General features: G+C 51.9%; 4 protein-coding genes and 1 long non-coding RNA gene across 7 annotated transcripts; 1 reads left to right on the plus strand and 4 right to left on the minus strand.

Moving 5' to 3' along the window:
• Positions 1-525: 525 nt before the first annotated feature.
• On the plus strand, positions 526-26,278 carry asb13b (ankyrin repeat and SOCS box containing 13b). Of its 2 annotated transcripts, XM_037253924.1 has the most exons (7): positions 526-709; positions 1,073-1,272; positions 1,481-1,631; positions 3,057-3,191; positions 3,449-3,640; positions 3,779-3,960; positions 26,240-26,278. In XM_037253924.1, the coding sequence occupies exons 1-6, from the start codon at positions 628-630 to the stop codon at positions 3,925-3,927; spliced, it is 909 nt and encodes a 302-aa protein (XP_037109819.1). In that variant the 5' UTR covers positions 526-627; the 3' UTR covers positions 3,928-3,960; positions 26,240-26,278. The 2 variants fall into 2 exon arrangements, with proteins under 2 accessions (XP_037109819.1, XP_037109818.1); XM_037253923.1 differs by lacking the exon at positions 26,240-26,278 and having other exon boundaries at positions 586-709; positions 3,779-4,152.
• Positions 4,595-8,951, minus strand: LOC119124176 (neuroepithelial cell-transforming gene 1 protein-like). Its single transcript, XM_037253871.1, has 12 exons — positions 8,664-8,951; positions 7,909-7,975; positions 7,733-7,792; positions 7,538-7,645; positions 7,273-7,452; positions 7,131-7,193; positions 6,964-7,060; positions 6,520-6,596; positions 6,132-6,389; positions 5,865-6,035; positions 5,590-5,776; positions 4,595-5,466 (listed from the first exon to the last, which is right to left on the minus strand). Exons 1-12 carry the CDS (start codon positions 8,807-8,809, stop codon positions 5,174-5,176), a joined length of 1,707 nt encoding a protein of 568 aa, XP_037109766.1. The 5' UTR covers positions 8,810-8,951; the 3' UTR covers positions 4,595-5,173.
• On the minus strand, positions 9,262-10,783 carry LOC119124226. The gene is made up of 2 exons (XR_005098223.1): positions 10,636-10,783; positions 9,262-9,909 (listed from the first exon to the last, which is right to left on the minus strand). It is a non-coding gene; the product is annotated as an uncharacterized LOC119124226 (long non-coding RNA).
• Positions 11,924-14,620, minus strand: slc35b4 (solute carrier family 35 member B4). Its single transcript, XM_037253919.1, has 10 exons — positions 14,288-14,620; positions 13,740-13,853; positions 13,571-13,673; positions 13,442-13,491; positions 13,290-13,371; positions 13,159-13,222; positions 12,978-13,087; positions 12,821-12,896; positions 12,662-12,737; positions 11,924-12,585 (listed from the first exon to the last, which is right to left on the minus strand). Exons 1-10 carry the CDS (start codon positions 14,362-14,364, stop codon positions 12,357-12,359), a joined length of 981 nt encoding a protein of 326 aa, XP_037109814.1. The 5' UTR covers positions 14,365-14,620; the 3' UTR covers positions 11,924-12,356.
• LOC119124183 (potassium voltage-gated channel subfamily A member 1-like) lies at positions 21,928-25,984 on the minus strand. Of its 2 annotated transcripts, XR_005098213.1 has the most exons (3): positions 25,219-25,984; positions 22,200-24,772; positions 21,928-22,111 (listed from the first exon to the last, which is right to left on the minus strand). XR_005098213.1 is itself a non-coding variant. In XM_037253881.1 (2 exons), the coding sequence occupies exon 2, from the start codon at positions 24,540-24,542 to the stop codon at positions 23,061-23,063; it is 1,482 nt and encodes a 493-aa protein (XP_037109776.1). In that variant the 5' UTR covers positions 24,543-24,772; positions 25,219-25,984; the 3' UTR covers positions 21,928-23,060. The 2 variants fall into 2 exon arrangements, 1 of the variants encoding a protein (XP_037109776.1); XM_037253881.1 differs by having other exon boundaries at positions 21,928-24,772.
• Positions 26,279-26,679: the final 401 nt, after the last annotated feature.

The raw sequence follows: 26,679 nt of genomic DNA on the forward strand, positions 1-26,679 counted from the left end.
CAAGTATTTGCCATGTATTTTGCGTTTTATAAATGAAAGCCAAAGAATTTGGAAGTGGCCCTGGCATCCGTCCGTCCGTCCGTCCGTTTTTCTGCATGTGGTGGCGCTCAAGCAAAAACGTTTGGACAGCCCGAACGAAATACACTGCCCAAACAAATCACAAAGTATTGGGACAAGAACAGACCAAACTGGCCCAAAGTTGACAAAGCTTGATCAAAATGGGACAAGAAATTGTAAAACAAAAAGTCTCTCAAAAAGCTGAAATAAATCTGACCCAAAATACAAACGTATATGTATCCTTTCAATTACCAATCTATGAAAGCCCCAAGAAATCGGACAAAAAAGTGGCAAAGATACGACCGAGAAGCGACAAATAGCCTCCGTCTTTGCGGTCACGTTGTATGCGGTGACTACACTTCCCAGAGTTCTTTGCTTTCGCCCGATCTCGTTTGAACGACGGACGGACGGACGGACGGGAGAGCGAGCGGGCTAGCGAGCGAGCGGGCGGGCGGGCACGGCTTTATTTTTGCAGCCACGTCCCGCGCGCTGCCGCTGCCGCTGGCTCACTCGATGTGGCCGGCCTGTCGACGGCTTTTTCGGGTCGCAATGACTTGCATCCTCCGTTGAATGTTCGACGGTGCACGGTCGAGCGAGGAAAATGACGGCATGGAGATAACGCGCAACAGGCCGTCCTTGTACGGAGACATCGGTAAGCAGCTTAGCACTCTGCGAGTTGCCGTTCCAAACAGAAAGAAAGAACTGCGCCTTGCCTTGCAACAACAATTCATCACTTGTTTTGTGAATAAAATGGAACTATACAAATCCAATCCAATTGAAAATGATGCTAAAGTCAAAAGAAGAAATGTTGATTTTAAAATGAATGAGCTGTCAAAGTTGTCTCCCCCATTTTCACCCGAAAATAATACAAATAAATAATGCCATTCCAATCAATTCCGAATGTGTCAGCACGTCGTCACGTGTTGATCGGATTCGCTCAACACTTTCCACTTCTCTCTGCTTGTAACCTGACTGACTGACTGACTGACTGACTGACTGCTTGCCCCCCGTGCAGCTCACGGTCTGGGCTTCTGGACGGAGCGGTCGGCTGTGCACGAGGCGGCGGCGCAAGGCAGGGCGGCGCGGCTGCAGCAGCTGATCCGGGACGGGGCGGCCGTCGACGCACCGGCCGTCGACTCCGTCACGCCCTTGCACGAGGCCTGCGTCCGGGGACACGCCCGCTGCGTCGCGCTGCTGCTGGCCGCCGGGGCGCAGGTCAGAACTTTGCAACCAGGATGCTCAAATACAGGGGGGGGGGGAAGAGAGAGATCTGAAGCCGTGACCGGATCGTATCGCCTGTCCCTTGTAAGATGAATGATTTGGTCTCAAAGTGATGGTCAATGAAATGAAAACAAGTCTTTTGGAAAAAACAAAGTCAAATTCCGCTGATGAGGGTGGGCTTTTTCCCCCGATGAGCCCACAGGTGGACGCCCGCAACATCGACGGCAGCACGCCGCTGTGCGACGCCTGCGCCGCCGGCAGCCCGGAGTGCGTCAAGCTGCTGCTGGAGCACGGCGCCGCCGTCAACCCGCCGTTCTTCACCTTCTCGCCGCTGCACGAGGCGTGTCTGCGAGGTAGCTCACATCAGCAAAATCAGCACGTGCGCCATGATGCGTGGGCGATGGAGGTCAGCCACGCAGGCAGGCAGCCACGCAGGCAGGCAGCCACGCAGGCAGGCAGCCACGCAGGCAGGCAGCCACGCAGGCAGGCAGCCACGCAGGCAGGCAGCCACGCAGGCAGGCAGCCACGCAGGCAGGCAGCCACGCAGGCAGGCAGCCACGCAGGCAGGCAGCCACGCAGGCAGGCAGCCACGCAGGCAGGCAGCCACGCAGGCAGGCAGCCACGCAGGCAGGCAGCCACGCAGGCAGGCAGCCACGCAGGCAGGCAGCCACGCAGGCAGGCAGCCACGCAGGCAGGCAGCCACGCAGGCAGGCAGCCACGCAGGCAGGCAGCCACGCAGGCAGGCAGCCACGCAGGCAGGCAGCCACGCAGGCAGGCAGCCACGCAGGCAGGCAGCCACGCAGGCAGGCAGCCACGCAGGCAGGCAGCCACGCAGGCAGGCAGCCACGCAGGCAGGCAGCCACGCAGGCAGGCAGCCACGCAGGCAGGCAGCCACGCAGGCAGGCAGCCACGCAGGCAGGCAGCCACGCAGGCAGGCAGCCACGCAGGCAGGCAGCCACGCAGGCAGGCAGCCACGCAGGCAGGCGCCACGCAGGCAGGCAGGCAGCCACGCAGGCAGGCAGGCAGCCACGCAGGCAGGCAGGCAGGCAGCCACGCAGGCAGGCAGGCAGGCAGCCACGCAGGCAGGCAGGCAGGCAGCCACGCAGGCAGGCAGGCAGCCACGCAGGCAGGCAGGCAGCCACGCAGGCAGGCAGGCAGCCACGCAGGCAGGCAGGCAGGCAGCCACGCAGGCAGGCAGCCACGCAGGCAGGCAGGCAGCCACGCAGGCAGGCAGGCAGGCACGCAGGCAGGCAGGCAGGCAGGCAGCCACGCAGGCAGCCACGCAGGCAGGCAGCCACGCAGGCAGGCAGCCACGCAGGCAGGCAGCCACGCAGGCAGGCAGCCACGCAGGCAGGCAGGCAGCCACGCAGGCAGGCAGGCAGGCAGCCACGCAGGCAGGCAGGCAGGCAGCCACGCAGGCAGGCAGGCAGGCAGCCACGCAGGCAGGCAGGCAGCCACGCAGGCAGGCAGGCAGCCACGCAGGCAGGCAGGCAGCCACGCAGGCAGGCAGGCAGCCACGCAGGCAGGCAGGCAGCCACGCAGGCAGGCAGGCAGGCAGCCACGCAGGCAGGCAGCCACGCAGGCAGGCAGGCAGCCACGCAGGCAGGCAGGCAGGCACGCAGGCAGGCAGGCAGGCAGGCAGCCACGCAGGCAGCCACGCAGGCAGGCAGGCCCCGTGCGCCCGCCTCTTAAAGGCACCGACCTGACTCGAGGTCCACTCAATACATCACAGGGCATGTTTCCAAAAACGACAATCTAATTGGAATGTTTGTCGACAGGCAATTTGGATTGCGTGGAGCTGCTGATCCAGCACGGCGCCTCCATGGAGGCGCACGACTGCCGCTACGGGACGCCGCTGCACGTGGCCTGCGCCAGCAAACACTACCTCTGCGCTAAAGTGCTCCTCAATGCCGGTCAGTGGAAAACAAACAAAAAATGCCAAGCCGGGCCACCTTCACTTGGCAGTGTTTCAGATCTTTTTGTCATGTTTTTGGCACCTGTTTTATGCTTCGAGTTTTGTCCAGTATTTTTTCAGCCCCGGCCTGCAACCGGCCTGCCCCGGCCTGCCTTGGCCTGCCCCGGGCCGCCCGGGCCCGGCCCGCCCGGGCCCGGCCTCCCAATTTGATCAGGTCTTCCAGTGTTCCAGCGCAGCTGACATTTTCTTTCAAAGGCGCCAATGTAAATGCAGCCAAGCTCCACGGGACGGCACTCCACGCCGCCGCCAAGGCGCGCCACGTGGAGCTGATCGAGCTGCTGGTGGAGTTTGGCGCCGACCTGCACGCCCGAGACAACGCAGACAAGAAGGCCGTCCACTACGCGCTGCTCGGATCGCCGGCGCATCTCTGCTTTCGCTTCTACCAGGGTACGCACGCACGCACGCACCGACGCTCGGCTGCCACAAACAATTGGGATGTTTTGTCGTACTCGCAAAAAAGTCGAGTCACCGTGTGGCAAGTGCTAACCATCAGCATTGGCCTACCTTGTGTGTTTTGTGGCGCAGACACGCCGCTGAGCCTTCAGCAGCTGGCGCGGTTGGCCCTGAGGAGGATCCTGGGCATGAAGGCGCTCCACGTTTTCTCCCAGCTGGATTTGCCCAAACGCACGCTCGCCTTTCTGTCGTACGCCCCGGCTCCCGTCTTCCAAGTCTGACCAGCGTTTTGGAAGCCTCACTCACGCAGGCACGTTGGGATCTTTTTTTTTGATGGACTGGCCACCGAAGCCAGATGTGCCGCCCGACTTTTCGAGTGTGACGCTTACGCCCCTGCAATCATTGAAATCCAAAAAAACAGCAATATTGTTCTGCTAACAGTAAACAAATCCCTTTTTTTTTTTCATCTGACAAGATACGACAGTCATCCTTCCCAAAGGTACACAAGAAAAAAAAAAAAATGAACCCACCTACTACATCTGTTGACAAAACCTTTAGTTAAAACAAGGCTGGGCTTGGAATGATTCCTGTTTTCACTCTTCTTCTTGCAAATGAACAGCATCAAACATCATGGCGTGCCACCATCTAGTGGTCAACAGTGGAATGACACCCAAAACACCCTGAGCCCAAACAAGAGTTACAAACTGTATATATGTATCGATAAAAATGCTGCAAAATAGCAAACCTGCGGTGGAGTGGAGGTGTGTGTGTGTATATATATATATATATATATATATATATACTGTAAGGATGTACATTTGCAAATCACACAGATGGTTCTCCCTTTGTGAATTGCGTATTAGCCAAGATAATAAAGGAGACTGCTCTTTGTGGAGGAAAGATGGGCTCCCTTTTTGTTATTTGTTCAGCAAATACAAGCAATCACACTCATCTCAAAGACAAAGCGGCGGCAGGTGTTCATTTTCGCAGAGCATTCCCTCTGACACATTACATTTCAAGGCTTGCTGGTCAAATAGAAAATAAAAACTGTTTGTCATTTCATGATGCAAAGTTGCAACGACGTAAACAAGAAATGTTAAGCGGGACTGACACACATAGAAAAGGGCAAATTCAATGATCTAATTTCACTTATTTGGTGGGAAAATGGTTGCTTTTTACGGCACCGATTTAACATGAAAAAAGTCTTTCAAACAAATTGTGCCACCCCGCGGGGCACGCGAGCGACCAAAGAAAAAAACATCACAAGCCATCTGGTGTCCGGCGGCCTCTCTCTTACCATGTCACGTGACTTTTCTCTTTGAAAAGAAATAAAAATGTTCAGACCAATGATTGGAAATTGAATCATTAGAGCGAGCGGCTGCAAATCGCAAACTTAGTCAACATACAGCACATGACTGACAAACATGGACGGATTTTTTTTTTTTTTTTTTTTGGTGTCTTATGTTCAGTCTGCTACAAGGATTTGAAACAAAACACGCACGGGATAAGCGGTGAAGCCGTTCACCTCTACACTCCCGTCTCCTTCCTGTTGATGGAGCGCCGCGACCTTTGCGGCCTGAGCTGAGGCCCCGCCACCGGACAGTTCTCGTCGCAGACGACCGACGAGCGGCGCTTGGCCCGCGCGACGACGCTGCCGCCGGCGGCCGGGGCGCCGTCGTCACGCCGTGCGTGGCGCTGTGCCGTGGCGTCGCGCAGGCAGTTGAGCCACTGCTGCTTGTGGTAGACGTCGTTGACCTGCAGCGTGTGGTGCGACTGGCCGTGGGACGGGTCCGAAGAGCTCACGCGGAAAACGTTCTTTGCTGGAGGGAGAGAAAGAGGAAAAAAAAGAAAAACCATTGAGGACATACAAAAGAAATGAACACGTGCTACTTTCAGTTATGCAAATTGCAAAGTCCGAAAAAATGATGGAGCGAGTGAGGCACCTTTGTCGGCGCTGGCGAAAGCCCCCCTGAAGGAGCCCCCCATGCGGACCTCGCCGTCCTGCAGGTCTTCCAGCGCCAGGTCTCGCACGGGGATGGGCTGCCTGTACACCTGGAAGAGGCTGCGCTCGTTGCGCGTCACCGGCCGGGTCAGGACCAGCAGCTCGGAGAACAGGAACACGTGCAGCCTCTGAGAGAGGCACGGCATTTGCATTTGAAACGGAGCCAGGAAGCAGACGACCTCTTCTCGTGGGAGGGAGCGGACGCCGCGCACTCACCAATCCGCTCTTGTTCCTGAGCTCGCCGTGGCACAAGAGGCTGCGGCAGGTGTCGATCAAAGGGTCCCGCTGCTTGGGGTCCAGATACTCCAGCTTGTCCACGTAGTACTGGCACTCCGACTCGCCTTTCCTCACGTTGATGTCGGACAGAATGTCCTGGATGATGCACACCTGGGCGGCCCAAACACAACGCGTCCGCTTGGCTTCAAAGTGAAGGAAGGAACGGACGGCTTTGGAGCGAGCGGCTTGCGCTTCTGCCACTCCTACCGCCCTCTCCAGGTTGGCGACGTCCGGGTGCTCGGCGGGGGTGTGCCTCATGATCTCGCGCAGCAGCAGCGGGTACTTGACCAGGCGCGAGCGCGGGATGTCCAGGAAGCTCCACAGGTCCAGCTTGCGGCTGAAGGGCGACTCCAGGCAACGTTGCAGGAAGTCCTGCACTCGCCGGTCCTGCTTTTTCTGGTCCAGGAGCGCCTTGGCTGCCAGCTGGTTGCTGCAGTAGTTTATGTAGGCGTTCAGGCCCGGAAGCTGCCGGGAGGGAGGGAGGGAGCGAGGGAGGGAGGGACCACCGCCTGCGTCACGCTTTGATGGCGCCAAAAGCGACAGCCCGGCCAGGCCGGTCCTGGCGGGCGAGCGCCTCGCTCTGCGTCACGCTCACCCAGTCGATCACCATTTGTCCAATCTGGGCCACCGTCCCGTCGGGGCTGGTTCCGTGGGTTAGCTTCGCCAAGAGATCTGCAAGAAATAAATCCAAACGTAGCGGCGCTCAAATCGACTCGCTTTGCACCTGCGTGAAGTCGCCGAGACCCCACGATTGGATGTTGACGTGAAGAGAGAGTAACCCGACCCGATTATTTTGCCGTCAATTGGCTGATGGGCCATTTGACACGCAAATATCAAATGTTCAACAATTGCCAGCCGTGAAATCATTCTGGGTGTCTGTGTTAGGCTGCCCCCAGGTGGCCGAGACGGGCAGAGCAGACGGCACCACATCAAGTGCAATGGAATTGAAGCAGAAAATGCAGCAAATGTGGCACGCCAAGAAGATGCAGGGATTCACGGAACGGCAAAAAGAGAAGAGGAGCGGGCTGGCGCCACCTACCCTGGTGCAGCGGGATGTACGCATCCAGATCGCCGAAGATGTGCTCCAGCTCCTCCTCCGTCATGATGGCCAGCTTGAGCATGGGGTGGTAGTACGCCTGGGCCCAGCAGCCGGAGTTATTGCCGAGCCCGCAAATGAGCGCGTGATGTTTTTTAAAGCTCTCAAACCTTTCGTGCGAGCTGGAGATCCTCGATGAGATCCCGCTCACCCCGGAAGAGCTCGTAAATGGCCTGGGGAAGGAAGAAGAGCGCTCGGGTTACCGTGCTGGTTCCTCACCAGTTGCTCCAAAAAGGCTGCCGGATGTCAAACCTCCTGCCTCTTGATCTCCTTAGGGGAGAAGGAGCTTTTCTGGTGAACGTCCAGCGTCTCCGACCACAGCGTGCTGTTCCTGCGCTTGCTGGGCGTGGGAGCCACAGCCGCCACAGCCGCCGCCGCCGCCGCCTTGCCGCGGAGCGCTGGAGACTTGACGTCCCCTCGCAGCGACATGGACTGGGAACGCAACTTGAGCATTGAGTTCGACAATTGGCCGATTGCGGGACGGAGGCCCGAGTGATCATCGTCCAGCCGGCGTTACCTGGAGGCTCTGGCCGAAGCGCCGCACGGCTCCGTTCTTGGAAGGAGACATGAAGTTGACCAGAGACGACACTCTGGCCAGCGGCCGTCCTCTCTTGTTTGTCGGCTCCTGACAGAGGCCACAAAGTGCACGCTCGTAAGGACGTTGGAGAGTCCGAGTTGAGCCAATAAAAAAAGGTGCAAAATTGACAAGGACCTTCAGGTCAAAACCCGACAGGCTGACCGCGTCGTCTTCCTTTTCCTTGCGTTTCCGCTTCTGCGGCCACAATATTCGCGTTTCAACGGGACGAGTTCTTGTTTATCTGTCGTCACTTCAATTATGGGGTTGAAGAAAAGGGGGGGGGGGGGGCGTGGTGTTAAGCTTGTACTCACCAGACTGAAGTCCCAAGGTGTCCCCGGTGTCAGAAAGGTGAAGGAGCTTCCTCTCTGCAGTAGAGCTCTAATAAGAAGTGGCACAAATCATCAGCGCAGCACACTACACACAACGGAGTAAATGAAAGTTCAAAAAAAAAAAAAGAACTGATTTTGCGTGAACAATCCGCAGTGTGTTTACAAAGCCGAGCTGCACCCTGCTGCTGCTGCTGCTATTTATAAAAAAAATAAAAAAAACAGCCGTGAGTCTCAGCGTGGACTCGGTGCTAAGTGGATGACACCCACGGGTTGATCCGAATGATCCTGTGTCTTACTGTTACAATTCAAGTAAATGGAGAAATCTGGAATCCTTGCCAACTGAATGTGTTATTTCAACTGATAATGGCCTTATATGAAACGGTGTTTTCTTTCCCCCGAACAAAACTGCAATGTACGCACAAGCCGATGAACATTTTTCTTTATTGCTTGTTGGTGTGGTTTGATCGGGACTGTTGCGTTTGGATGCAAGTGGTCATCCATATGACCTAAAACCGTCATTAGCTGCATGCATAGCTAAAATGAGCTTTCGATCGATTTGATGAAAACGCTGCGCTCGAGTTAGAGTCATGTGATCCGAAATGTCCGGATTCTCGGACGCACTTGAACGCATCGTTTACCAATCGCAAACAAGCAAAGAAATCCGTTTTTGTACGTTTCTTGTTTTCGTAGTAGCGCTACGGAGTGTGCAGTAGTTCGGTTTAAACACGTTGATGTACTTGTTGGAGTTATTTCTGCGGAGCATTCTCGGCGAAGGTTCAGCAAGGCTGCAGACACTGGCGGTGGACAATCTCGATGACGTCCGACGAAGCTTCGTCTTTTTCCCCAACGGCGCTGCCGCTTTCACTTCTTCCCCCTCTTCCATCTCGCAGCAAACTTTCTTAGGTTCGAAAACAAAACCTTGACGAGAACGGAATGACGGAAATGAATTGTAAATGTAACAAAGACAACAGACTGCTAAAGCTGAGCACAGGCCACACGGCGGAAGTTTGAATATGGCGGATTACTGTAAATGGACCTATCAGAGAAGAGAACGCTACAACTGGGAGGAGCCAAGGAGCAGAAACTTCCAAACTTGTTCCGCTTCCTTTGCAAATACAGGAAGAAACTGCGACATCAATTCTTTACTGCGCTTGAGCACAAGTACAGATCAGATCTTTTTTGTATCAACAGTTACAAAGAAGACTAGTCGTGTTTCGGTCATTCTGGCGTCCATCAAATAATTCCACTTCGATTATTGACAACCTGACATTTAAAAAATACGGCGAGAGTATATAAGACAATGACAGCAACTAAAAGTCACAAACACGCAAGAGCACCGTTTAGGATTAAGACAACTTTATTCACATCGAGTTTTGCATTTGACCCGCTCCTCCGCATGAATATGAAACAGCGCCATCTGCTGGATCTGGTGAGGCACTGAATCGCCACCGCGCACTTTTACCACCCGAGCGGCCCACAAATACAATACATACAACTTCATTGATATAGCGCATTTCACAACAGCTGGACATTGAGAAAATGGTGTGAGTCCACCTCCCAGAACCCTAATTTCATGTGGTGCTAGACACGGTACAAACATCTACGTCACCAAATGAAACCAGTTTCTGAGTGCGGTCCTTAAAATGAGAGCTCAAGTTCAAAGGCACAGACATTGCGAATTATCAGCACGTCACAGTTACAGAAAGATGCACGATAAAAGCCTACAACTGTGCCACAAACTGCACGTCATTCATCCTTCTGACACACACACACACACGCGCGGCCAGAAAAGCTCTTACACAGTCGAGTGTGTGCTCGGAGGAGTAGTAGCAATCTTCAGCCCGATTCGTTTGTGGACTGGAATATCGGGCCCACCGTGGGCCGCCCACGAGTTAGTATTCACGTGTTCCCAGGAGTCTGATCTCTTCGTCCGGTCGCGACCGCCCGCGCGCGCGCTCTTCTCGGCTGCACTGCTTCCAGCACCTGTATGGGGAGGTCACGAGTAGTTTTTCTCCAATCACGCTTCAGCCAGTAAGCAGAAGGTCGGCTCTTGCACTCCCGCTCTGCCCGAGTCATGCGTCGTCACCGCTGTGCGAATGTTTGGGAAGGGGCGTCGGCTCGGCTCGGCGCGGCGCGGCGCGCACTGGCAACCGCCGGCAGCCGTGTGAATTACTGAAGCGACGGAGTGACAAAAAATAGCCAGTGGAGGAAATTGAGGCGGAAAATCAACTCAATCTTCATCTCACTCATCTCCAATCACGCATGCAGGCTCATTTGAAGTGCAAGAACAGTTCTGAGCCAAACGATTTCCTGGCACCGACACACTGAATCACCCACCACCACGAGGGGTTGGATGCGCTTTGGCAGTAAACGCAACTCACTACATACTTTGGCAGATAGTAAAAAAAAAAAAAAAAAAAAGATAGTCAAGTAAAAAACAAAAGACAGTAAGCAAACAAACGTGGCTTCAAACTGTTGTGGGTTCACTACCAGTTGAAGCTGGCTAACCATAAAAAGAAAAACACACATGTGCTTTAAGCAAAACCAACACAACACTTTGACAATACAGACATCATTTTCTTTCGAGGAACTAAGTGACGCAATAGGTACCCCAGGCAAGAGGTGGGTGGTCGGTAGGTAGACTGCCATCGCTGAGAGCCACTTCACAAATCAAATCCTTGAACAGTCGAAAGAAATTGGAATGCTTACCATGCATGCACACAAGAGCTTCTTCCTTTCTCGGAAGCTCCATCGCTGCCCTCCAGATAAAAGCAGAGCATCGCGCATGCGTGCGATGGAGAGGAGCCCAGCCTTCTCTTACCTTCCTCTTTCCAAGATCTTACCATCAGTGAGCTGTTCATCCTCTGCTTCCCCACTTTTAGCGAGATAGCTGGTCCACGCGCACGTTCACTTTCGCTCTCTCTCTCGCGCGCGCGCGCGCAAAACAGAAAGCAACGCATCCCCACATACGGAGCATGACAAAGCAATTTCTGTCCCATCACAGTTGTTGGAAATAAACCAGGACAAGTGCTTATAGTTTGTGTACTTGCGTCGTTTTTTCAAGCGTGCGTACTTGAGTTTTATTTTCTTACAGCAATTGACTTTTACTCACTCCATTTGAAAACAGACGTGTACTTTGGAAACGAAACAGAGAAGGACTATTTCTTCACATAGCTTAGCTTTTCACTCATGCTAAACGACATCTATGTTGCGGAACGGATTGAACACAAATTGTGCAGCAAAACATGTAGACAAACACATTTGTCTTTTCTCCTCTGCAACGACTAATATTAGTGCCGTACTGATGAGCTGAACCATGTCAATGAACAGAATATTTGTCCGTCTTTTTCCACCCCTTAGTGGCCAAGGCAGGTAGACTTGAGCCACTCGATTGATGCAGTGCGACAAAAATAGTTTTTCGTTCCATTAAGAGTTTGCACTTTTTTCATCAGTGCCTCTTGTCTTTTTTACTATTGCAGTGTATCATGTAGTGAAGCAGAGAGTGCGGGTACTTGGGATGAGCATGAGGAGCGAGCGCAGTGAGTCACCCGGCAGCCGCTTCCTGCGGCGCGCTCAACTCAAAGGCCGAGCGAGAGGAGCGCGTCACGTTGCGGTCGTCTGACTCACACTACGGGAAGCAAGGAGCCAGCCCGCCCGCCAGCCCGCCCGCCAGCCAGCCAGCCAGCCAGCCAGCCCGCCCGCACCCCATGCGCGACTCACGGCTGAAGAATGCCCAAGAATCCCTGGGCCATGGGATGCCTCCGCCGTGACTCGCCACCTGCCCTCCACGCGCAGATCCCATTTCCGCTTTCCCTCCCCTTGCCGGGGGAATTTTCCAATGTGCGGGCCGTGCACAAATGCGAAGAATGCTTCCACAAGTCCGAGTACAGATGCTGTGATGTCACATCTGTTACCTCAGATCATCTTTACCAACTGGAATGAAAGTCTGATTCCATGCCTGTACTTATAGAAAACAGTATTGACTCCAAATGTACTGAAGTGCCAAAATGACATTTTATTGTCAATTGCATACAATAATGTCATTTGATAAGGTGGCACATTAAAAGACCTCATTTAAATAAATAAAAAAACCTCCCTTTTTTAACTTGGAAATCCGAGGAAACCAAAGTTGGTTCCACCTCGCTAGTGGTTCACGTCCACTTGGCGTTTACGCCGCTGAACCAAAACTGTGATCCCGTAGCATTGCTAAGGTGAAAAAAGGAACAATCCTATTTTGACTAAGCAACAAAAAGGACAGCACACATGGGTTTTGAGATGAGGTCCTAAATGTAAATAGTCAGCAAAGTGAAGCTAGCTGAAGATTTTCGCAGCAATTTGTACTCGGTCGGTTCCTTGCCATCGCCGCCGCTTTTCAAAGGGTAGCCGCAAAGCGCCCCCCCCGCCCCGTACAGAATGTTGGAAGAGCTTCCTCAGCGGGCCTTCTTCTTCGGCGCCGTCAAGCCGCTCCACACCTCGGTGTAGAGCAGCGTGCCGGCGAAGACCACGGCCGTGCCTGCCCAGTGCCACGGCGTGAAGGGGTTTTGGAAGTACACGATGGAGACCATGAGGCTGAGAAACTTCCTCAGAGTCACCACCAGGGTGACGGTGAGCGAGGCGCACTCGGTGGTCAGGACAAAGACGCCGCGGATGCACACGTACCTGAGGGCTGAGTCAAGGCGGACAACAAAGCGGGCAGCGCTCGCTCTGCCCTACCCGCGCCGGCACAAAAGGATACTGCGTGACCACGTTGGCCAGCAGGTAGAGCCACATGATTGGAACTTGCACACGGAGGAGCGGAACAAGCGCCGCAGCTGCAGGGGGGGGTGACAGACAAGTTGACGCCATTTTGCACCAAGCTAACAGGCTTTCCAGGAGCTTGACATTTGCCACTCACTGCTCTGACTGAAGTAAACGCAGTGGTCGGAGATGTCGGCGGAGAGGAGCAGGAAGCCCGGCAGAGGCAGGAAGTGCTGCGTGGGACACAGAAGAAAAACAACAACAACAACAACCAGACGGCGCCAAGGATGACGACAAAGGCCGTCAGTACTCACGTTATAAAAGAGCGCCTCTTTGGAGTGTTTTCCGTACTTCTTGTAGAGCGTCTCCTGGAAAATGCCCATCCGCGCCGACATCAGCAGAGCGAAGGTCAACATGGCGATTCCTGAAAGGACCACCAACGTTAGGGACGAGGCGGGCGACGCGTCTCGTCTCGTCCGTCGAGGCCAAGCTCACCCACGAGCCAGCGCACGAAGGCGCGAAAGCCTGGCTCCTCCTCCGAGCCCACGTCGGCCGCATTCTGCGGAGCCGCGCCGCGCCGCCCACGTCAGAAAGGCTTTTGGGAGAATTGGGAGCAGGCCACTCACCACTTGCTTGGCCGACATGACGGTGCAGATGAAGATGCCGACGGAGACTAAAGCGATGGAGACGTATTTGCTGGGCGGATACCTGCGGAAAGACAAAGGGCAGCTCCAGAAAGGCGGCGAGGGGAAGACGGCGGGCGCAACGGGCCGGCCACCTTTTCTTCAAGATGACGATGCCCAGGATCATGTTGGCGATCAGAGAGCCCTGCGAGCAGACAACCCACAAAGCACCGTGACGCTCGCAGGCCGTCAAGCTCACCTCCAACCGTGTGCTCCTTTCTCACCGATCTGAAGATCATGTGCAGAGGCATGGAGATGTTGAAGTTGAGAGCGTAGTTGTTGATCACGCTGACCGTGAAGAACATGGTCACCATGATCACATAGTTCCTGGTGGGGAAGCGGGAAAGAAAAGCGCCAGTCACGCAAATCCCAACGCCTGGCCAGAGTGCTCACCTGATGGGGATGGCGGGCTTCTTGCTGCCCAAACGCGTCTCAAAGATGAAGCCCTCCAACGCGATGAACAGAAACTGCGCAAATGTGACGATGTTGCCGCATCCCGGGAAATCTCTGAGTGAGGAGAGCAAAGAAGGGACAAGGCAAACTCGAACTGCATCGCAAAGTAAATCCCGACATGCTGCGCTGCGCTGCCCTGCCAAAATAGTTTGACATGAAATGAGCAGACCCAAACAGAACTCCTCCTGACGTCACTCACTAGGCCACGCCCCGAAAAGGACACCGTATCCAGCCGTCCCTAATGACACTTTAAAACCTAGTTCATGTTTTTGTGCAATACAATGATCTGTTTAGAGATGAAAAAAGGTGAAACCAAAAAACGCTTTGGACGAGTAATTCGCTTAAGCTTGGTCATTGAACAAAATCAACTGGTAAATGGAGGTACGGCAGTCTACAGCACTTGAACGATTCACTTTTGCGTTACGTTGCACGGTCCGAAGGCCACCAGTTTGCAAGTGTGCGCGCGTGCGTGTGTGTGCGCCACTAACCTTACAAGCAGCTCTAGAAACACCACATTGCTACAACACCCGACAAAGACCAGAATAATGGCAAAGACCGTGCCCATGGCGGCTCGCTTGTGTGTGTGTGCGTGTAAGATGCAATTTCTAAAAGTAAAACGTGAACAAAAGCATGCCGGCTGTAGTTTGAGCCCGACGGAAAGGCCGCTCCGCTTGACTGGCTCTAGTTGTCAACTCGGGTTTCCGCGTTCCCAAAGACTCCTGGGAGTTGTAGTCCAAGGTTGAAAAGCCTAAAAAATGACCACACCAAGACATCATTCACCGCAGGTTGTTGGCTATTTGAGTACATACACTTTCAGTAACAATAATACAATAGTACGTCTCATGATTATTGGTAGAATTCCTCTGAAAATAGCAGAGTCGTCTCTAGTGCGAATGATTATTCTACTGAGTTGACGCGGTAGGCTCACTCTGCCTAAATATGAGGGTTTTGCTCTACAAAGCAGGCTTTCAAACGCTACCAACTTAAAACAACTATTCGAGTATACCACAATGCCGCAATAGTGTGATAAAAGATTCGCATTAAAGAAAAATGAATAAAACAAATGTTGAACCAGTAGCCATCAGAGTGAGCTGAACAGACGTCTGCACAATTAGACGATCTTGGCAAGCGAGTACGTGGCGTCGCACGCTAGCTAGCTAGCTAGCGTCACTCCAGCAACAGTAAGAGATCAACAGCCTTGTCCCGTCAACGCCAAACAGCAGCCGGCTTGAATTTGTTCATAACATACACACACCAGCAGCAGTCAACATGATCGCACTCACGGACTGGCAATTTAAGAGCTGCTCAGTTTGCGCTTCTTTCTGTTTGTATTTTGGCGTAAAAAGCCGGTTTAGCTATTTGTATGCGGTGAGCTGACTCAAACGCTATTGGTTGGGGGGATCGTGACGTCACAGAAAAGGGGAAGAAAAAGATAGACCTGCATTAGTATAAAAAAAGCATGAAATGATCAGTTCATTTGGTCTATTAATCAACTCATTTTATCCAATAGAATGTGTATTTAATAGTTGCTTCAGTATAGGTACCATTTTATTGATTGATTGATTGAATATTTATTGATCCCCAGGGGTGGGGAAATTCAGGCCCCAGCAGTATCCATACCACAGAGTGGGTATACAAAAGACACACAGATGGCATAAGCGCAACTCAACAGGCTCAATACAAGAGAACACCCCAAAACACACAAAATAGCCTCCACGGGGTCCATAGCCAGGTGTAAGGGCAGTCCAGTTCAATGGCGCCCAATGGACCGTGGTCGTGAATCGGTGAAAACATCACAAAGCAGGCAAACGTGTGAGCAGCGTCCTGGGCACCCAGTCGGGGCACGTGCAGATGGTCACCACGGGGCTAGCACGGCGAAAGTCGTTGGTTCCGACGAGCACGAGGGAGCGGACCCCCCACAGGGGTTGCGGCTGCATGGCCAAGGCGAGTCGTCTAACTTGTAATTTACCGTTTTTTTCCGTGTATAATACGCCCCCATGTATAATACGCACCCTAACAATGGCATGTTGATGCTGGGAAAAAGCCTGTACCCATGTATAATACGCACCCAATTTTTTTTTTTTTTTTTTTTTTTTTTAAGTCCCAATGATCGTCACACACGCAGGGAGGCAATGGGTCCCATTTTTATAGTCTTTGGTATGGTCTTAACTAGGCTGGATGTATTTTTTTTGTTGGCGTTCATTTCTCCGACTGCCCATAAAGGCACCACCGCGATCAGATGAAAAGGGAGGAAAGTGACGTGCGGACATGTGAAAAAGGCGGCTCTGTATGGGAGAGACGTTGAAGAGGAATAAAAACACCCTTGGAAACCAAAACTTGCCCCTCGTCGTGACTCGGAGCCGCAACAAATGTTTCGGATTTGTGTAGGGTACATTGTGACAGCAAACGAGCAGGTGATCGAGCAAGCGTCTGATACGAGAGCATTGCGTTCGTATGGAGCGTGTTTGAAGTGAACAGCAGAGACGAAAGGAACAAGGCAAAGTGTTGTGAAATAAAATATTACCTGTAATACGCATTTTGTTATTTGCTGATTGTATTAAACTATCACATTCATTGTCAGTCAAGAAGAGAAGAGGACTATTATCCCTTCTTTGACGAAATGACCAGAGCACAGTACAAACACACTATTGTTCTTTCGGTATTTATTCAACCCACATTCTTTCACAACATGACAAGAAGAGAGCAATACATAAATCAATACTCGTACCAGTACCATGATTTTCTTAAAAAAAAAAAAAAAAAAAAAAAATTAAATTAAAAAAAAAAATTAAAAAAAAATTGTACCCATGTATAATGCGCACCCCAGATTTTAGGACAATAAATTAGTTAAATTTTGCGTATTATACACGGAAAAAAACGGTATTTATTTATTTTTTTGTCTAGTTTCACGTCTGTTATTTGTGGGATGTCCTAAACAGGCCGGGACCACTGGAGCGGCCAATGCAGGATTCCGCAAATCTCGCTGGAATTCAACTCAGAAGTCTTTTCTCTTTTGTTGTTGTTTGAGCTCAATGCTGCATTGCTGTTGAAATACTGTACAAAAATTGTGGCATGGTTGTTTTTGTAGGAACATGCTTGAAATAAAGTGTCTCTTGGGAGAAAAAAACAAAAAGAATCGTGAATTAACCAGACTCTTAATCTTACCTATCCCTTCATCCATTCATTGGTCAAGTGGCCTATCTACAGTGGGTATGTAGCCAGCAAAAAATGTGACATGTTTCAAACAGCATCCCGATTGTGAGTACTCGGCCGCCGCCGGGCCCCTCGACTCGCTTTGACTGAAACAAAATGATGGCTGTGCCCTTAATGATGAAACAAGTGTGTCAGCAGCCCACCCTGATGGAGCAAATGCAAACAGGAAGTGGCTCAGCGAGAAGGGGGCTCCGACGGACAGGGAGTCGGGGCAGGTCGTCGCCGGCCCGAGAGAGCTTTTCATTTTGCCAGCATTGGAGAGGCCCCAAGAAGAAGGGCGGTCATAAAAATTGGAAAAAAGGTTTGCTTCTGGTTTATGGGTTGAGGAGAGGTGTCAAAATATGGGGGGCTGTGTATGTGTGTGTGTGCGTGTGCGTGCGCGCCTTCCCGCCTGTCTGTCCTATCCGGCTGTGTGCATCTGCAGAGGACGACACTCACCATGTGCCGTCCAATGTTCTCACAGCACCACAAGTAGGAGTGAATCATTTTGCCACCTTGAGTGAGTGTGTGTGTGTGTGCGTGCGTGCGTGCGTGCGCGCGCGCGCATGCCCACTTATTTTGCCTGCATGGCCACGTCTGAAATGCTTCCTCCTGCAAACAGTGGCGGGCGGCACTGGTGGGAATTACTTATTGTTTTCAACGCAATTTTACAGGTGTCTGAATGTTCTCAGGTTTTTTTTTTAGACAACAGATACCGTGGCGCCTTGACATATCCGTGAAGAGACTGATCCAAGAAAACGAACTTGTCCTCAACTTGTGATGTCACAAAGTGAAGAGCCACCGCATCAGACTAAACACACACCCAGGTGTTTCTCAGACCATCCATCCCTGAAACTTGAATTGATGGCTTTTTTGATTTTGGTTCGTCAACTAAACGATAAAAATGTTTCCATTTAGCCCCTGTGGTGCTCTCAAAAGCCGAACTGTGTCGTTTGGTGCATTTAATGAGCTTACGATTGTAGGGAGTGTGGAACTGTCCTACTTTGTGAGCGGTCCCTGAACGTACCTCGAGTCTTCTGCCGAACGTGCGCGGGATTACGGCGGAGGCGGGATTTTAGTCTTCATTTGGGGTTCGAAAACGAGCCACCAAAAGATTTAGAAAAAGAACCCCTATTACAGAAAAAAAAACCTCGATCGCCATTGTGCCAAAGGTAAGATCGAATCGTATATATGCCGAGCTGTAATTACATGTGGAAGTCTTGACATAGCATGAGCCAGACTGTTTGGAGGGTTCTAAAACTCGGACTAGCAAGGCTAACGTTAGCACGTCAATAGATTTCTCCATACATGTTAGCAGTACGCCACGAGCGCAGTCCCAAGGCCAAGTTGTTCTTGTTGTGAAGTGAGTTACAACGTACAACCTGCCACCATACACGAGCGCTATTTCAAACTTCTGCTCACGAGGCAAAGCGAAAAATGGCTCGTATCTTGAAAACTCATTTGTGGCGTTACTTGTATCTCAAGGTACCGCCATATTTCAGTGAGATGGCTCAAAATGAAGCTCCTTGCGTCAATCTCGCCACCTCTTCCACAAATCCAGGTCCTCAAGAAATTGCATGAATCACGTCGTCTGCTGCCCAAAAGTAAGTTCACGCTTGTTTTCTGTCTCGTCCATGACATTCTGAAGATGCCCCGTTGCCCTCAATTGTTTTGGGGGATTCAATGTTCAATTTGAAATGTCATTCATTTGTTGAATCAATATAATGTGCTAAGTATGAACATAGCATGCTTTTAGCATAAATGCCATGTGGTTATATTGCCTCCCGAATAGTTTTGGGAGGCGTACATATCTGCACTTGCACTTTGCCCTCAAATAAAAGCGTCAAGTTCGGCTTAACGTGACAAAATTCAAGCTGAATATTTCAAGCGGACGGCCGGTCGTGAGTTAGTCAGCGACTTGCACGCAGATAGATGATCGATAGGAGTACTTTTCTCTTACGTGACAAGTGTATTGATTGTTTGAAACGCCGCCGAGAGGACAAAACGCTGACGACGCCGTCCAAGAGGAAGTGAGAGAACGGCAGTGGAGCCAACTCCGGTCGGGATACGAGCGCCTGGTCTTGTTTTGGGCGGCCCGGTTTTAGTCCGGCCTTTGGCGCAAGCCAGCGGTCGTCGTCTTTTCAGTCTCGTCAAGTTTTAGTTGACAGGAAGTTGACTCGGCTGTTTATATTTTTGCCAGAAGTGAGCGAGTGAAAAACCAAACAAGAGCTGATCCTTAAAAATTTATTGGAGTAAATAGAAGATGAAATCAGAAGTGACATGACCTAAGAAGAAAACAAAACGGAATTAGAGAGAACCCTTGCATAGATCACAGACCATGCCTCTGTCTTCACACACACACACACACACACACACATGACAACATAACCATGATGCAATCCGTTTGCTCTGCTCGGGGAGTGAAAAGAAAACTTGCAAAGTCCTTTTTGTTTTGGCTCCAGAGCGGCCCGCTGCCAACCGCCGGTCGCGTGTGTCCGACGACAAACGTCCTGAAGAAAAAAGCCGTTTTGTGTGTTTTCATTGGAGAAAGTTGAGTGTGCGCAGCTACTGGTAGCCCTTCAACGCTCGGTTCTTGTTGCCCGCCAAACCCCGAACTAGAGCCGCTTTCCGAAATGTTGCCAACGTAAAGCGCGTCTCCTGGTTGCAAGGCAAAGCTCATGCAGTCTTCTGTGGACCATGCGAGCGCGTTTGCTTCAGGGATGGCGCAAAATAACAAGCGAGCAAACACGGCCCTCCCTTTTTCCCGTCATAACACTCATCCGCGTCTTCCGGGGGAACGTCTTCCACTCATCCACGTTAAGTGCCGCCACTGAAAGGTCCATAAAAGCCGACGGACGGCCTTCTGGCCTTCTATCGATTGCAATCAATACGGCGTGTCGCAGCGCATCGTGCAAACTTTGGAAGCTTTTGGGGGGGATCCTGTCCACCATGATTTGCGCCACCCCTAGCTTATTCCAATTTGTTTTGTGGCCATTATTTTGCACGGCAATTATTCACCGAGTCTTGTCATTGGCGGTTCTCGCACCTCATGTTTCATTTGGAACAAAGTCGGGGTGCGACGGTACGATCCGTAGCTCGGTTTTTACGCCACCGTTTCGGTACCCTGTACTTTGTGTCTTTTTTTTCTCCGGAAATATGCCTTTACTTTGCTCTTTTTCCCAACTAACCTTTGGACTCGGTCCATTATTGCACAAAAGTCTAATCTCAATTTTTGTCTTTTCTTACTTGCAACTTAAATGATACTTCAGAACTGCAAATAAAGGCTGTGCTTAAGCTGTGAGCAAAATATTCATTATACTTCATCAAAATCATCATCTTTGACGAGATGTCGAAAAAAATACCTCAACATTTGGAGTCAGCCCACTCGAGCTCTCAGTGGCTCAATTCTACTGGAACAATTTGTCATCTGTGATTTTGCAGCAACTGAGCTGCAGATGTGCACATTTTAGCAGCTCTCTTGTCTGCGCCATTTAAAAATACATTTTTACTCACACGCCCACACACACACACTCAAGTAAAACATTTGAGACACATGTATTGCTGTTAAGAGTACGTACACACACACACACACACACATACATATATATATATATATATATATATATCTTAAACCATGTCGAAAATCATAATCGTTCATGAGAAATAGTACATCTAAACTCATTTTTCTAGTCTGGTCTAGCTGTAGCGGAAATGTTAAAGAGCTTGGGAACAACTTTAGTGATGCGCAACCACCAGTAGATGGCAGTGGTGTGTCATTTTAGATACAAGATCTGCTCACTTTGTCAGTCCACTGAAATGTCCTTGCATTTTGAGGTCAAATAAAAAGCATAGTCCGAAAATAATACCCAAAAAAATGGCAAATGCATTTGGAAATAACTTTGAACTTGAAGTGCCAACCTCGCTGCCGTGGGTCTTATCTACTATGATTAAAAAAAAAAAAAGTACAAAATACATAAAGTAATAAAATGTGAAAAATTCAATCATTGACTTATTGAACAGGATCAACCAAATGAAATAATGTCATTCTTCAAAATGACCAACTGCAGCCAAAATGAAGCATGTGCAAAGTGTGCACTGTACTGCAATGCCCAAGATGATGTGTGCGCGTGTAAGTGCATGCATGCGTGTGTGTGTGTGTGTGTGCGTGCGTGTGTCTGTGTGCGTGTGTGTCATAGAGCATGCGTTGCGTTGGAGGAGCCGACGTCCTAAACGGTTCCTCACGATCCAAATCAACATTCTGATTGTGCGTAGCTTCAGCGACAAAAACAAAGCAAGAGATGCCGCGTGAGCTTGAGACGGTGCCACTCTTTGCTTTTCCCTTCTTTTGTCCTTAAGTGCTTGTGTGAAGGCGATGGTACTTTGGGGCGCTCACATTCCAGATTGCTCCGCTGCACTTTGGAGTGCTATGGCTGAAGCGAGGGAGGATGGGAGGGAGCAAAAAAATACCTGAAGGACCAAAGGAAGGGAGCAAAAATAACTGAAGCAGGAAAGGAAGCAAGCAAGCAAGGGACAAAGGGTGGTATGAAGGAAGCAAAAAAAGAACTGAAGGGAAGATGGGCGCAAGGAAGAAAGGCCCGCAGCGAAGCTCGCATGCGCCTGTGCAGCACGTTTGCGACGACCTGCCTGAGGTAGAGACCCTGTTTTGGAAGCACAGAGCACAAAGCTAAGCCAGCAGCCAAGCAAAGAAAGAAAGAAAGAAAGAAAGAAAAAAAGAAGGCAGGCCAGGCCAGGCCAGGCCAGGCCAGGCAAGGCAAGCATGAATAAATGATGGCCAAAACCTGCAAGGATTCCCTTTTGATTTGGATTGGTAAACATGGAAAGTACATTACGTGGCTGCTTGCTTAAGCGTCATGAAGCCAAAAGCAGCTTGTGCGTGAGAGCCGCCATCCGTGTCCTTCAGATATTTTTTTTTTCCCTCATTGTCGCCCACTCATCCGGCCGGCTCAGGGTTCTTCTCCGTCGTCGTCGTCGTCTTATTATGATCTCGAGCAGCACCTCACACGTCCCAGGACTACCGAGAGGCACTTCCACCGGTCCTGGCGGCGAGCGGAATTAAAGGCACTAGCAGAATTCCAATCCTTCCCACTCCAAAAGCAAACCTGATGCGGAAATGGAAGCCAGGCTCATGCACTGCGCTATTGGAACCGATTAAATGCAGTTTGGACAGCGGTTACTTGGATTTCTTACAGCGTGGCTTCGGATACGTCGGAATGCAGTCGTTTCCCTGACCCAAAAAGGACACGGCAAAGTGCCTGACGAGTCGCTTACTCGTGTCATGCATTACATATGCAGGGATACAAAAGTCCGTCGAACATAATGCAGGTTACGCTTTCTCATGCTATGATCTCATTTCCAAAGTGTCTGTCCCCTCAAGACTGAACATTCAAATCCCAGATGTCAACTCAAAGCCCTCATCCGGGTGCAAAAAGGTGGGCGGCGGCGGCGGCGCCGGTGGCGGCGATCCGCTCCGTGATGGCAAGTATTACGTATACGTTTGGTTGCATGCGTCAAAACGGAAAGTCCGTCGTCATGCGGGAAGCTGGCGGAGATCGCTGGCTGGCCGGCCAGCCGGCCCGCCATTCCACCACCGCCCGTGTCCCGGGGACATGTTTACATCCAGGTCGGTCTTCCTCCTATAAGGTGCTTTTTGCAAAATGGTTCGATCCTTTTTGCGGTGGTGAGGATGCAACATGTACTGTGGCTGGCTTGCTTTACGATGACTTTTCCGCAGCGTTGCTTCTCGGTATTCCATGCATTATATGGCCTGATAAGACAAGAGTGTGCTCTGCAGCCTAACACCTAGTTGTGTATATGGGGGAGGGTAGGTGGGGCGGGGTCATCCATACTTCTTTAGTTTGGAGAGGAGGCGTCTGGGGGGACGGGTATACGCTGTACTTGCAGGATTAGAAGAATCGATTAGTCTACCTAAGTGTGGTCTAAGTCTAAGTGTTAGCTTCTTCTCTATGGGCATTTTTTTAGCAGGCAGGCCCTAAGTAAGCCCGGCGGCGGCGGCGGCGGCGGCGGCGCGCTCCACCGTGGTCGCGGTGCCTAAACATCTGTGAGCAGCTTGTTCTTGTTGACACAGTTCTGATTGGCTATAGTGCAGTTGCCAGTTCTGAGGTTGGCCTCCCGGAAGTTGTCGATGCTGTTGTTCAGGTCCCCGTCGATCTCCATGTACTCGGACTTGCTGACCACGGAGGAGCTGCGGCGGCTGGAGTTGCTGTCGGACGGGATGTTGGGATTGCTGACGTTGAGCAGCTGAGCCTGCTCCTCTCCCTCCGTCTCCCTGTGGTAGAAGTAGTTGAAGTTGGACACGATGACGGGCACGGGCAGTGCGATGGTCAGCACGCCGGCGATGGCGCACAGAGATCCTACAATCTTGCCGCCGATGGTGACCGGCACCATGTCGCCGTAGCCCACCGTGGTCATGGACACCACCGCCCACCAGAAGGCGTCGGGGATGCTTCGGAAGAAGGAATCCTGCTCCTCGGCCTCGGCGAAGAAGACGGCGCTGGAGAACAAGATGACGCCGATGAACAGGAAGAAGATGAGCAGTCCCAGCTCTCGCATGCTGGCCTTGAGGGTCTGGCCCAAAATCTGCAGTCCTTTGGAGTGCCGGGACAGCTTGAAGATGCGAAAGACCCGCACCAGACGGATCACCCTGAGTATGGCCAGAGAGGTGGCTTGCTCGCCCACCCCCTCGGCGTCGGGGTCTTCGGCCAGCTCGGTGCCCAGCGTGATGAAGTAGGGGATGATGGCCACGATGTCGATGGTATTCATCATGTTCTTGAAGAAGGCCGGTTTGCTGGGGCAGGCCAGGAAGCGCACGATCAACTCGAAGGAGAACCAGATGATGCAGAGGGTCTCGATGACGAAGAAGGGGTCGGTGAGGATGTTTGGTTTGTAGTAGGTGGTGACGTTGCCGATAGTCTCCATGCGGCCCATGGGTTCCTCCTTGAGCTGCGGCAAAGTCTCCAAACAGAAGATGACGATGGAAATGAGGATGACCATGACGGACACGATGGCGATCCCCCTGGCCGGGCCCGAGCTCTCCGGGTGCTCGAAGAGAAGCCAGATCTGGCGCTGGAACTCCTTCTCGGGCAGGGGTCGCTCCTCCTCCCTGATGAAGCCCTCGTCTTCTCGGAACCTCTCCATGGCTTCCGCCCCCAGCTCGTAGAACTTGATCTCCTCTGAGAACATATCCAAGGGGACGTTGACGGGCCGGCGCAGCCTCCCCCCGGACTGGTAGTAGTACAGGATGGCGTCGAAGCTGGGCCGGTTCCTGTCGAAGAAGTACTCGTTCCGCAGGGGGTCGAAGTAGCGCATCCGCTTCTTGGGGTTTCCCAGCAGTGTCTCCGGGAACTGCGAGAGGGTCTTGAGCTGCGTCTCGAACCTGAGACCGGCTATGTTGATGACCACCCGCTCGCAGCACTCGTGGTCGTTGTGGTCAGGAGGCGGCGGGTAGGCGTCCTGGGGGTGGCCCGGCACGGCCGAGGTCTCGTCCACGTTATCTCCCGGGACCACCGTCATTTTGGGGCGGGCGGGCGCTCACGGCTCGGGGATGCGGTTAGTCTGACCTTCAAAGTGAGGGCCGGGGCGGATTAGGACCTTTTGGGCTTCCTGCGCCTCTCAAAGTGCTGGGAATGTCCCCCCCACCCCCAGGACACGAGGGGGCTGCTCGGCTGAATTTGCCTCAGTGCGGCTCCACTGCGGTTCTCGCTGACTTGACCATTGCCGCTCTCCCTCCAACACTGCTGCTTCTGCCATCCGGAGAGAGGGAGGGGGGAGAGGGGAGGTGGGGGGGGAGAAAAGGAGGAGGACGATGGTGGGGTAGGGTGGGGGAGTAATGGGATCAAACAGCGAACAGAGAAAGATATTTGCCTGCTCAGCATTTTCTCCACTTTACTTATTTATTTATCTGCTCCTCTCAGGCTCAATTAGCCAGGCGCTCGGAGTCATAGGAAAGGCTTTTGAAAAAGTGTCCCCGTCCGTCACTCCGCTTGCCTCATCACTGCAGCTCGGAGCCATGACACGACATAAGTTTGGAGCTCGGAGGGCATACGCGGCCCGCTATTTTTTGACGCATGACATTCATACCGGAGCTTTTTTTTTTAGATGCACAGCACAGGCGTGGCGTGGCGGTGCGGCTTCCTCCTTCGCGTCAAACATTTATCGGAGAGCCGCAAGATACTTTGGTGCGTCTTACCTCGGGGTGACGTTGGCAGATGAGGTGGTCTCCGAGGCGCTCCGATCCAAGCATCCATGCGAAGTGTTTCACATGTCAGCTCCCGTCCAGTAGAGAGGTGGCGGCGGGCGGAGGAAAAACGACAACAAGCAAGAAAAATCCCAAAGAATCACATGGCTGCCGGGATGCAGCAGGACGAGGCGGGATGCGGGATGCGGGCAGAAGCTCCCTCACAGTGCACTGCGGGAGGAGATGTGGCGTTTTGCGCGAGTGTGTGTTTTTACGCTGCAATTCCAAAAGGGGGGGGGGAGGGAGGGAGGGGGGGGGGAGGCAGGGTGGGCGAAGGTGGAGGATGGAAGGAAGCCCGTGCGCTGGCGGGGCGGCCGCTACATTAAAGGAGCCATACGGCGCCCCTTGACGTTATCCGGACATCAGCGGAAAGCGGCCGAGAGCCAGCCAGTGAGCCAGCCCACCACGGTGGAACTTGGCCAACGTCCAAAATAGGGAGAGAGAAGAGCAAGAAATACATACATGATGGAGAGAACCGTTCCTCTGCGGCGTTTTTACATGCAAGTGGACGCATGGAAGGATGGATGCAGGAGGGGGGGAGGCAGAGCCAGAGAGAGCAAGAGAGAGAGGAGAGGAGAAGAGGAGGAGGAGTTGGAGCTTCCGACGCAATGCAGAGCGACTCTTGAAAGCAGCAGCAGCAGCACGAGCACGAGCACAAGCACAAGTTGTGCTATGCGTGCTTGCGACGGCTGCAATTCTGCCAAAGAGCAAAACAAAAGCAAGGTGATGCGGATATTTTCCTCAGCGAGCTTTGCTCGGTAGGAAAGCGCCACTATGCTATCTATCTATCTATCTATCTATCTATCTATCTATCTATCTATCTATCTATCTATCTATCTATCTATCTATCTATCTATCTATCTATCTATCTATCTATCTATCTATCTATCTATCTATCTATCTATCTATCTATCTATCTATCTATCTATCTATCTATCTATCTATCTATCTATCTAGGCAGGCAGGCAGGCAGGCAGGCAGGCAGGCACGTTGAAATGATGCTTTGCGTACAATTCAAAGATATTGCTCACATCCGTCACATCAGAAGCACTTTATATGGAACGTCACTTTCAAATTGCTGTCAATATTTTTGTGCAGCACTTGTTTCTGTTTGCCGTTCATCTTCTTATTCTGTCTCATTGTGGTCCTTCTTAGCATTACGTGCGTGTCCTTGCTGACTCACCGGAAAAACGTTGGCAAAAATGTTTGGAAGTGTGCCAGAAGATATTTTTTCCTTCAATGTCATTTTGAAGTCAATGACTCGTACGTATCACAATTTGGTGCCGCAGGCAAAGTGCAGCCGTGTGTCCTTGGAGCTCCAGTCGCTGCTAATGAGGAGCAAAGAAATGCTCTTCCGCTAGATGGCGGAATGTCCAATCAACTCTTTGCCATCCACCCAAAATAAGATCGGCG

Source organism: Syngnathus acus, chromosome 6, assembly GCF_901709675.1.
Source record: "Syngnathus acus chromosome 6, fSynAcu1.2, whole genome shotgun sequence".
Classification (NCBI taxonomy): Eukaryota; Metazoa; Chordata; class Actinopteri; order Syngnathiformes; family Syngnathidae; genus Syngnathus; species Syngnathus acus.

Bases quoted from the DNA above. Each gene is read 5' to 3' on its own strand.
- LOC119124176 (XM_037253871.1), bottom strand. From the start codon at position 8,809: ATGGAAGAGGGGGAAGAAGTGAAAGCGGCAGCGCCGTTGGGGAAAAAG. The intron at 7,793-7,908 runs GTGAGTACAAGC...TTGTGGCCGCAG, and splicing joins CACCTTGGGACTTCAGTCTG to AAGCGGAAACGCAAGGAAAA. The intron at 6,597-6,963 runs GTAGGTGGCGCC...TATTTCTTGCAG, and splicing joins GTACATCCCGCTGCACCAGG to ATCTCTTGGCGAAGCTAACC.
- slc35b4 (XM_037253919.1), bottom strand. From the start codon at position 14,364: ATGGGCACGGTCTTTGCCATTATTCTGGTCTTTGTCGGGTGTTGTAGC. The intron at 13,674-13,739 runs GTGAGCACTCTG...CTTCCCCACCAG, and splicing joins AAGCCCGCCATCCCCATCAG to GAACTATGTGATCATGGTGA. The intron at 13,223-13,289 runs GTGAGTGGCCTG...GCGGCTCCGCAG, and splicing joins TCATGTCGGCCAAGCAAGTG to AATGCGGCCGACGTGGGCTC.
- LOC119124183 (XM_037253881.1), bottom strand. From the start codon at position 24,542: ATGACGGTGGTCCCGGGAGATAACGTGGACGAGACCTCGGCCGTGCCG.
- asb13b (XM_037253924.1), top strand. From the start codon at position 628: ATGTTCGACGGTGCACGGTCGAGCGAGGAAAATGACGGCATGGAGATA. The intron at 710-1,072 runs GTAAGCAGCTTA...CCCCCCGTGCAG, and splicing joins GTCCTTGTACGGAGACATCG to CTCACGGTCTGGGCTTCTGG. The intron at 3,192-3,448 runs GTCAGTGGAAAA...TTTCTTTCAAAG, and splicing joins TAAAGTGCTCCTCAATGCCG to GCGCCAATGTAAATGCAGCC.